Source organism: Rhopalosiphum padi, chromosome 3 (assembly GCF_020882245.1).
Source record: "Rhopalosiphum padi isolate XX-2018 chromosome 3, ASM2088224v1, whole genome shotgun sequence".
Classification (NCBI taxonomy): domain Eukaryota; kingdom Metazoa; phylum Arthropoda; class Insecta; order Hemiptera; family Aphididae; genus Rhopalosiphum; species Rhopalosiphum padi.
Window position 1 is genome coordinate 63,167,198 of NC_083599.1, and position 12,505 is coordinate 63,179,702.

A 12,505-nucleotide genomic window follows, 5' to 3' on the forward strand; every position below is an offset into this window, starting at 1 on the left:
AATATTGAAAATATAACCAAATCAATTGTATAATTGAAATAAATATAAAGGTAAAAACAGGACAGCAGTTGTAACAAAAAATAAATAAAAACTTATATAACTATATATTATAATATCGTAAGAAGGTATTTGCATAAAAAAGCAGTATATTTACACAGATACATGGTTAAGTTAAGGTTTTCCTGAAAAATTAGTTATGATGTCATCAATAATAAAGAAAATTAAAAAAATATAAAATTTTGATTCTTGTAATCAAATTTATTTTTTGAACTAATTTACTATACTATATCACTATATTTCAACCATACATATTAATAAATAATAAGTTTTATCCAAAAATTCTAAACCAATAATATAATACAACTATAAACTTTTGAAATCGATAAAATAAATATAAATATTTTCGTTATACATTGCTTTCTTTATATCAATACATTTCTTCAGCGAATAACATTTAGAAAACAATGTCGAAAAAACGATTATATAAAATAATTTAAATCAAAATGAATGTAATTTACATAAAATATCTTAACTTATTTATGTATTCATAATGTATTTTAGTTTTACACAAATATCAAAACATTCTACGTCATGTATTCACTAATCAACAATATGAGGTATCGATAAACGTTTGATTAACTACAACTATTACGTAAATTTAAGGTAAGAAATAGATTTTATATGTTAAAGTAACATACACTTTTTTTCTTTTTAATCACGATAAACTATAACCTACTACCTAAAAACATGTTATGTATATAATAATTCGGTATAGTATAAGCACTAGTAATAACATACATTTTTATTCAATCATATTTAGCATTATAGTTAAGATATTTTTTATTGAAATTTTCTTTAAATTTATCAATACCAGCGTATAAATCAATTACAAAAAAATTGATACGGATTAATAAATTATTCATTAGAAGATTCGAAAAGAATTTTATCTAAAATGTATATAAAATAAATATTATATTATATTACATTACATTACTATAAATAATACAAAAATGTAATAATCCCAAATAATATACTCGTACTAATTAAATTAAAACTAAATTTATAATTACTATGTGAAAATTAAGCCCTTAACAAATACATTTATCAATAATTAATGACATTTTAATCAATTTAAGATTTCTTAAGTACTTTTTAAATAGCAGAGAATTATATTGGTTATTAGTATATTACTCATTACTCATTAGTCATTACATTACAAGAATGTCGATATAATTATTCATTGCAACACAATTAATATTTGTTAAATTAACAAATTTACTTAAATATACTAAATCAAAAAAAATAAATAGTATCTATATGATTAAACTATGCAAATATAAAATTAATAAATACGCGAGTTTCATCATGGATAGTTAATGTTTTAATATAAAATTATTATTAATTAATTGAGTATTTTATCTATCTTTTAATAATCTTTAAATTTCAAAGACGACACCGCACAATTTAGTAGAAACTACAAATAATTTAGAGAATTGTTTTGCCCTAATAAATCAAATGCAAATATATTGAAAGATTGGCTAAAAATGTAACAATAACTTTACCATTTCATTCAGAACCTAAAACAATATATTGACGTAGTAGTCTGTTGTTTCTCTTTATCCTATATTATGTTATCAAAATTAATTAAACAATTTATTTATTAATTTATTTCAAATTTGTTTGTAATATAAGACAATTTGAAAGCTTGATTCGACAGTCTACAACTAAGACAAAATTATTCCTTTTCACAAATTTAAAATAGTTATGAAAATTTTTGACTAAAAATGTACATCTATTGAATACCATTATTATAATACGTCAAAAGTGTAACAAAATAATACGGAAATATTTTAATACACGAAAAATATATTATGAGTATCATATTTTTAAGATTGAAACTGCATTTTAATTGTATTTAAAATTATGTAAAGACGATACAAGTATTTTAATATATACTTTAATAAATTCTATAGATTCTGACTTTTTGGGTAGATAGATGAATAATTGATTTTATAATAATAACGAGTGTAATTTCTGTTTTTAATTTTTGAGACAACTCGTATATCGTCAGCTTTAGGAGCAGTAAAAATACTTAAAATTTCAACTTCATCAGTAGCTCTGGTAGGATAGTGAATTTAGTTGATAATTAAGAGGGGATATTAAAAGTAACAAATTTAGTAATTTTCTTAATAATGGGGAAAAACAACAAAAAAATTAGGGAAAACTGAAATTTTAACAAAAAATCAGTTTTTGACAAAATCGAATTTTTTATTTTGTTAGAATCCAAAAACGAATGACCATAAACAATTTTCATATTTAAATTAGAATAATAACTTATTATTAATAAGTATATACTATATATATACCTACTATTACAACAATAAAATAAATGCAAATGTTTATGACAAAAATTAAATCGACCAACCATATAATATTAATATTAAAATAAATTACTTTAAACAATATCAAAAAACATATCCTGAAATACTAGGTAATATAAACTAACAGGCTGTCTTTGCTTAGAATTGTTTTTCGTTTGTATTGATTTAATATTGAATTAAAATTTAACACATACATTACAGTGACGTACTCCATGAAGAGGTATAGCAGAGTGGTTATCTACTTTCCCCCTATTTTAATATTGAAATAGTTTATATTATCAAATGAACATCAATATGAAAAATGGTTTTATTTTAAAACATATTTATATATTTAGTTACTTATTAAAATAACATATATACATGTAAAATTATGCTTTTGAATTAATATAAAATATATTATGCATAAAACATACGCGTCATACACAAATACACGTTGATTTATTTAAATACATATCATATGTTTATCTTTCTTCAATAACATTTGAAGTAATTTAAAATTTTAGATATTGATTTAAATATAATCTTTATCTCCGACAATATCAACAATGTACCTACTATCAAGTTTACCTTAGCTAGAGCAAAGTTCAAAATTTATCACTAAGTACATATTACAAAAATTAATTTGTCATTTTTGTTAATGGATTTTAACAACAAAATTTATTGTTTCACGTATATTATAAATTATTTACGTGTTATTAAATAATGTAATTTGCTTAATTCCAATTAATTAAAAGTTTAAACGAATCATTAAATGTACAGTACAATGCAACAAGCCCAATGTTTTATTTAAGAAATCTTTACACATCAAATTATAGTTTATAAAGAAACGTAGTTTAATTTAAAACAGTATATACTATACAAAATAAAGAAAAAAGAAGCCAATAATAATAATACTTCAATATATATAGGTACTGGGTAAGTTATTAATTTATTATCAATTTATTTATTATTAATAGTAACTATAATACTTAATGATTTAATTAATTACGTATAATTAATAATAACTATATATTATAATGTTTATGTTGAATGAATGGAAAATAATAATTTTATCAAAATCAGAATGAAAACATTATTAAGTTATTGTTATTTGTATTTAGACTAAGAAAATTATTAATAGCAAAAACGTAATTTTTACAGATGAAATGAAAATCAATTTTTTTTAATTTATATTAATTCAAGTATTTCTTTTAAATAAATACTTAAATTTATATTTTAATACGATTTTGTTTATTTAAATATAGTAATACTATAAAACTTATAATTCGATCAATTTGTTTGCGTTTGATACTAATGCCATAAATTTAAAATTATAATAAAATATATCATATTATATCGGATATAATTTAAGTTATATTATATATTTAATTTTAATATTTTATGTAATATGTATTCTCTAATATAATATAAATTACAACGCTGTTTTTTAGATTAAAAAAATTAACGGTACTCATCACATATCAAAAAACTTCAAAATTTTAAAATACCAACCAGAAAATGTAAATTAAATGAATAAAATATAATTTAGTATATAGTAAATTTGTATCTTACCCATTTTAATGGAAATAAAATCTTGTCGGTATACTAACTATTGTATTTCTGAACTAGCATCACTTATAACAAAAAAATCGGTAAAAATACCTTCGAGCTTCGGAGCAAACTTATGTTTCTATACACGAAAGGTCAGAAGAATAATAAATGATAAATCATTGGCTTTATCGTGAAACTCGTAGAGGTCGTAAAGAAGGGGATCAAAGTCACCCGATTTATCAGTTATGAACAGCAAATGGATGAAGTTTTTAGTTTTTTATGACCTTAAAATAAAAACCTTTGGTTGCGTTTAATAACCAATAACAATATTCATTATTTTATATCTATTTTTAAATATAAAATAAACGATATAATACGAATCATTGTTTGTATAATATACATCAGTTTAAAAAATACTTGTCACATAATATATATAAAGCCTAACATAATTTATTATAGTAGATATTTTAAAAAAAAATTAAACATTTTAAAAAATGTTGTATGATATTGATGTTGAATATTGTGAATAAGTTATTATTTTAAAATACATAATTGGGTACCTATTCTTATAAAAAGTTTTAAAATGATAACTTTCAAACTTGTAAAAAAAATCAAGCATCATACAGAATTCGAGTTAAACACTCGACTGAAACTCGTATTATTTTCCAACATTTAAATCATTTGATCCAATATAATTATATTATTTAACCAACATAAATATTTCAATTCAATGAAAATAATAATGTTGAATATTACTATATTATTATTATTCAGTATTAGTAGTATTACTATATTTGCTATAATATATAATATACTATTAATAATAACTATTTAAAAAATATTGCATTATTCATAAAAATAATTAGTTAAAGATTTCCAACACAATTTATTGAATATGAATGCATAAGAAAACTTGTATCATAATATCGAGACTTAATATTTCAAGCTACCAGTAACCAAACTATAAGCCAACATGGTAAAAATACGAAAATTTTTTTATTTATTTAAAACTATTTTTAATTAAAAAGACGCACCCGCATTTGTTTCTGTCTTTTGAGTGCGTAGTATAAAAAAATTACACTCAGCATTTCATGTTTAACTCTGTAAGTTTTTATATTAGAGTGAATTAACCAAATATGAAACTTGATAGTAAGAACATAATCTATGTTAATACATAGGGGATTTTTATGATAATTCAACTTTTAGTAAGTTTTGTATAAATAAAGTAATGCAGTTTAAAAATACTCATAACTTAATTAAAAACGAAATTATTTTAAAAAACCGACATACGAACACAAATAATCTTTTTACCGTCAAGTTTTATAATAAGTTAATTTATTCCAATATTTAAGCTAATGACGCTAAACAAGAACTCCTGGGTGTAAATTTGATGTATTCCGCACTTATGAGATGGAGCAACAAATGCGGTTTAGCGTCCTCTTCATACTAATAAATAATTAAAAAATATCTATTAACATAGTAATTTATTATTTATTTTCGTAATATTAAATATGAAAATAGATTGATAAATAAAATAAAATTATTAATTTAGGAACAAATATTACTGCACCAGATTACTTATACAAATGCTGTGTGTTTTTTTAGCTTTGAATGGATTATGAAAATAAAACCACATATTTAAGAAATTCTATACATAAAATTGTAGACTACATTTTTATGTTAGTACATTATATTATATTATTAGTATATAATATTATTTTTTAAACACATTATAATACCTACTACCTACACACAAGATTTGATTTAAAATTTATACCTGTCATAAATAATTTATAATTAGCATCAATGAATTTTCAATTTTCTAATATGTGTGTATTTTAAATTTGCAATATTGAAACCATATCAATAAGAACACCATTTATTAGTACTTTCAATGTAAGTCATAAAATAAAAATTAATTTTACAAAAAATATTTGCCTTTATCTTTTCAGAATATTTCTAAAAAAACAAACTGAAAACTGAAAACCACATATATTTTATGTTAGAATTTCCCTCATCATTAAATAGGTCACTGTAAAAAATGTGTTAAAATTGAATTCAACAATAAATCAATGTATAAGAGACATAATTTTAAGTCTGGAAACCTATATATTGTATATTATATATCTGAAGCTTTTTTATTATAATACATTAAATTTTTATTAGTAATATGATAGGTATAACTATTTTTTTCTAAAAACAATTCTCATTTATTATAGAATAATTGTTATAATATTACTAGCTGTTAAAAGATTAAAACTCAATACCGATATACCATAAAATTATGTTAATAGTCATTTAGTACAAATAACTACATCACATCTTATTCCTAGTTTGTCATCTAAATTAATTTATAATTTTTATGTATTAAAATTTAAACAATTAAGTTGAGTATATAATTTGAAAGTTCATAACTTCTATATTTTGTAACCAAAACATAATTAGTTTCCTAATATCTCATACAAAAGATACAAATTTCAATTTAACTTTAGATATAACTGTGATGTGATGGTAATGATAATCAAACAAAAAACACAGTATATAGATATAATTGTAGAACTTGTAATATTATATAAATTTTAAACACATTATTTCATTTTATAACATCCCTATATAAATTAATATAAATATTTAAATAATAATAGAGATAAATGTAAAAAAATAAACATTGTCCAACCTAATTTTTATAGTTTTTATGACTTAATGCATATTTAACGCAATCAAATGGAATAAGTATTATTCTAAAATAATATATAAATTGTGTTTATACTTGAAAATAAAATAAATAAAAACAATATCAATGTACTGGAAAATATAATATTTAATAACTAATATAGGTCATAAATAGTTATAACTCCTAATTGTTGAGAATTAAAATGCATCTAAATTCAAATGTTTTTGACTTTATTTTAATATAATGTGCACAATTTGTAAATAATTAAATTATTTATTAATAAATATAAATTATTATACAATTTATAATGAATAAAAACAACAAGGAATAAGTTATTTAATTGAATAATTATTTTAAGTAAATGATGCATTCTAGAAATAATAACTCTGATTAAATTTGTGATTTGAATTGATGTTCAATTTATTATAATAAAAATGACAGAAACGTAATAAATATGAGAGAAATAGTATACTTATAATAGAGAATAAAAATTATATTTTTAAAGAAATTATTTTACCATCTTAATTATCTTATAAAATTTTTTTTCATAATTTGAAAGCCTTTAAATTATTTTTTTTTAAATATTAATTTTAATTAAAACTGAATAAAAATTGTTTTTTTATTTTAAATAAGCAAGTTCTAAAGATGAATAAATTTTAAATTAAATATAATTGCTTAGTCAGTTTGGACTAATTACAAATAAAAATTTATATGATTATTTTAAAGATAGAGATATGCTGCTGAAAGTTAAACCGGTGTTTAAAAAATATAATATAATTCAATGCATCAAAAGTATCTATTTATTATTACAAAAGAAGTTAACATATTCTTTCTAACGTTTCAATTAGTGTTAATCTTTCTAAATAAAACCCATTTTCTTATGTTTTATTAAAATCTATTAACTAGATTACTAAATATCTAAATAATAAATAATGTCAATTAATTGGCAAGATTGGTTAAGATAATTCATTAGACAAGGGTTTTTTTTTATATTAGCACTCAAAATTAAAAACCAAGGAAATCAATCAAGAAAATTTGTTTGGTAGTACCATAAGTCATTAGTATACATACCTTGAAACCTCTATATACCTATTTATTGTACGTTAAGTTTAATTTTCATAACTAAGAAATTTTATATAAAACAAGAACATATTACATAATTAATACACGACACAATCATACATGATTAGGGTTAAGACAAGAATATTATGTAAGAACTAAGAATAAAATATAAAATTATCAGTTTTAAATTATCAATATTTCATTATGAAAAAATGATACTGCATTTTATAAAATTCCCAGATTTTCTACTTTGACTATAATATTAATAGAATAATAACATATATTAAGTATAAAGTAATATCAAATTTTAATTCATTAAAAATAAAAATAAAACTATTATTTTATTTATTTATACTAGAATATAAATTATTATGCACATAAAACAAATCCACATTATGTTGTTTTATAAAAATATTGCAACTAAAAAATTATACTTATTAACACATTGTAATGAAATATTTAAGACTAAAATTTAATTTAAGTACATAGTGGTCGACTTCAAATAAACCTTGATAAATGGGATTAAATTTATTTTTGGGTTATCTATCAATGAAAAGTAAATGTTATTTTTTTCTATTCTGTGTACCTATATCCAGGTATAATAAAATAAGTAAATACTTACATATCATAATACAATTCAGAATTCTAGAAAATTGTTTAAAATAGGTGTTTAATTTATTAGAATAATTAGTAATAATCAAAAAGAGTTCCAATGATTCCTTTTTATTTATGATTGGTGGGGTGATATCAGGTAGTAATTATTAATTATTATGAAAAAAAATGACAAACTTTTAAAATGGACAAATGAACATTTCAATAATTGTCTAAAAAATAATTTTAGCATGGCTTATTTGTATTACACTAATCTTTTCTTGCACTAAAGGTATAATAATAAAATGTATAGTTAACTGAATAATTATTTGCATCATAAGTTTAGAACTAAAAATTATACCTAAATAATTTTACTACAACAAGCTATCAGCAACTATTGATGAAATGCTTGTTGAATGCTTAAATAATTATTAGATACCCGAGTGAAATTATAGAAAATTTTAAATAATAAAGTTTTCAAATATCATGCATGGTAAAACTTACACTTAACTATACTATATGTGTGTGTGTGTGTGTGTGTGTGTGTGTGTGTGTGTGTGTGTGTGTGTGTGTGTGTGTTTGTGTATATATGTATGTCTACCTAAAATTCGAAAACAGGTAGTACACATACTGCTACAAATTAAAAATTGATCATATTAATTCCAAATAATATTAGTAAATAATTTATTTTTGTACTTAGAAAAGTATTAAGTAATCTAAAAAACCATTATTGCTTAAATGATTTTTTTTCTTTTGTTTTTGTAAATACCATTTATACAAGGTGAGGCAATTAAATAACCGGACTGTTGCTAGAAAACATTTTATTGATCATTAATTAGTAATTACATTAGAAAGTTAATCGGTTTTAATAACTCTCTTTACTGATCCCTACTCCATACAAATTTTCCACTGATCAAAGCAGTGTTAAAAATCTCCTTCTGTCAGCTTAATGAAAACCTCTGTCACTTTTGCTTTCACTGCTTTCAGACTGTCAAATCATGTCCCTTTTAGCACAGATTTGACTTTAAAAATTAAAAAAAGTCACATGGAGCTAGATCAGGCGGGTACAGTGAAGGTTCAACATAGTGGTACTTTATTAAATTTCTTTCTCAATTCCTTTTTCTCTGGAGTAAGATGTGTTGGCATCATTTTTGCACAAACTTAGTGTATGTTGAATGATTCATATAAAATCTGACGGACACTTTCATCGTTAATTCCTGAGATTTCATCAAAAGCTTTCATATTCAGGCAACATTTTTCATAGATCAATTTATTAATTTTCTGGTTGTTGTTTCCGTTTTTGATGTTGAGGGTTGTCTAAGATCGTCTTTGGTCATTTCACAGCCTTCCTTAAACCTTTAAAACCACTCAAATATTAATTGTGTGTATAATAAACATTCATTTCCGTACACTTTTATAAACATAGATTGAGCTTCTGTAGCAGTTCTCCCCAATTTTAGAAGAAACTTGCGGTTAACACGTTGCTCCATACAAACACTTTGCATTTTTCTGACAAGTCACTAGCACAAAGACTTGACTGGGCAATTACTATATCAGAATGGTTGACTTACAACCATGAATATTGAACTCAGGATGGAGTAAGCATCAATAGCCACAGACATATTCAAACTTGCTATGGCATGCTCGCTGTTTGTCAGTAGCAACACCAGTTCGGTCATTTAATTGCCATACTTCCTATATTAATTAATTTATCTACCCAATGCTAAATATTGTGTAAAATCAAAATGAAAAACTACTTAAATAATACTAATCTAGAAATATTTGATTAATTGGAGATAATTGGAAATAAATATCAAACTTAAACATTACCCAATCTCTTTGAGTAACTTATTAAATTTCAACTGTTTTTCAAACTCTAGTTAGTTGCTTTAAGTGAGTTATTATGCAAAAATAGCATAGCAAGGATTCAGACTATCTATGTTTATTAACATTAGCCTAATAATATATTACACATAGATAACAAATTCCATATCAAATGAGTACCAAGTTAATCCGATCTACATTAATTTTAAAAAAAGCTTTTGATAACCCATGGTATTCTTAAATCCAAATTAGACAAAATTGGAATAAATTAACCCTTGTTATCTACATATATCTCAAAATAATCCCAATATATCAAAATGGTAACTCTATATATCAAGAGTTCAAAATAACTTCAGAAGTACAGAAAGGTGAAAATTTGTCCCTTTTACTATTCCTTATGTTTATCAAAATTCTAAACAATGTATTTAAATCTTCTAAATTCCTTCTGTTTGCCAATAATTTAAAACTATTTATAAAAATGTGAGATTTGAACAATACTAATCTATTACAAACTGACTTTATGAAATTTGTAAAATGGTGTACAATGAATACTTTAATTATATCTAAATGCTCCTGTGTACCTAATATTTATCTCTAAAATAAACCCATTAACCTTTGATTATACGATTGATAACATATGATAACATACTTATAAAACATATTTCTTAAGTTTATAATTGAAGTGTAGTTTTCCCCTCAAATCTCTGATTTAATTCTCATGTTTATAATATTTATGGAAATTTTTAAAAAAAATATTAATAACAATATGTAGTTAAAGTTTGTAGGAAATTGAAATTTGCCACTTTAAAGTACTGTAATATACTAGAATTTAGATTGATAATTTGTAACCCTAATCAATAAAGCTTGTAAAGCAACTAGACAAATTACAAAGAAAAAACATTTGTGGTATTTAAATTAATTATGAATGAAAAACCATTCAATCATAAATGTCTCAGAAAATTAAGCTTATAACAAAGACCGATAACTAGTTCGCCAGTTATCAATATTCAGACTCTGGATCCCTGGAGTGAAAATAAATGGACAACCAAAAATATTTTGGGTACTTTAATGCTGATTTTTTTTTTTTCATTATTTTCTCGATGTAGACTCAGAATAACTTGGTAAAAAAAAACCTAGTTAAGCAGTTTAAAATCAAACCACTGTTTAATTCCAAATTAACGAATGGTATAATAAATCACCCCGAATTATTCTGAATGATACAACTAAGAGTTCCTAATATAATCATATATTCTAATAACCCCTTTATAGTGCATCAGTTTAAGTTGTTTCTTCTTTTCAATTAATAAAATTATATATTTTGATATTTGTCGATTCATTATCAAAGATAAAAATTTAATTTATGTATTAAATTTAAAGTTTTTGTTGTAATGCCACTTATTATGTTATCAATCTATAAAATGTATATACCAATTTACATCTATACCCTTTGGAATGTTAGTAAATAAATAATAATAATATTAAAAACATATATACTAAATTATTATATTGATAGGTAAAAGAGTATAATAAGATTATATTGAAATACAGATAGTAACCCATTTAAAAGTACATTATTTATAGTAGGTATTGGCATATTTTAACTGTAAATGCAGAACTAAACTTAGGTAGGTAATGCATCACGATTCCAACAACACAAATATGCACAAACCTTTAATTTATAATCTTGGACAGTATCTAACTGAAGCTAAACATTATGTTTATTGGAAATGATTCAACCAAAACTCAAAAACCCCGTCCAAGTAAAAACACGAAACAAAATTGATTGTAAAATTACGTAAATAATTATAATGAAAGTAGAAACTGTATTATGTAGGTACCAACCTGTGTGATCGTGTTCTTGCTCTTGACTCGTGTAAACGCGGGACGGTTTACAATATTTGCGGGTACTACGAAAACGGAAAAACTAACGTTTTACATGTCGTTTACTGCGATGATAACAAACTACATTTGATGAACAGACGATGATGATGTGAGAATACGCGTCTCTTTAACCGACGGTACGGAATAAAATCAACGATTTAATCATAATAAAAAAAAGAAAATTAAAAAAAAAACCATAACACTAACTAGACAACATTCCTACGGGAGATACGAACGGTCAAACATTTAAACAACAAAATAATATAATAATGTGTTTAAAATACAGTAATAATAATACAACAAAAGTCGAATAATAATTCTCTACACACGAAAAGTTCATAACCTCTAATCAATCAGTGGCGGTGGCGGCGGCGGCGGCGGCGGCTCTCCGCTACAACGCAGCAATTGTGATAACTAATGAGAATGATAAGACGCGAGACCGTCAGCTGCCCGCCGAACGGTGGTTGGCCGGGTCCAACGGTCGCCAATAAGCGGCGGTGGCGGCGGCGGCTGGAATTCATCGTCGCCGGACGATCCTGATCGCCGCGATGGCGAAGATGGC

The 12,505-nt window shown here is 23.2% G+C and overlaps 1 protein-coding gene across 2 annotated transcripts in view; it reads right to left on the reverse strand.

The window, feature by feature from the left end:
- Window positions 1-12,292, reverse strand: part of LOC132924094 (acetyl-CoA carboxylase) — a 44,049-nt gene extending 31,757 nt beyond the window's left edge. The window contains exon 1 of one of the 2 annotated variants that reach the window (XM_060988192.1): window positions 11,905-12,292. Coding sequence is in view for 1 of the 2 variants with exons in the window: in XM_060988191.1 (XP_060844174.1) it covers window positions 3,933-3,936 (4 nt within the window). In the remaining variant the exon portion in view is untranslated. Of the gene's footprint in view, window positions 1-3,932; window positions 4,092-11,904 lie in introns of those variants that run through there. The other variant, XM_060988191.1, reaches the window with a different exon arrangement.
- Window positions 12,293-12,505: the final 213 nt, after the last annotated feature.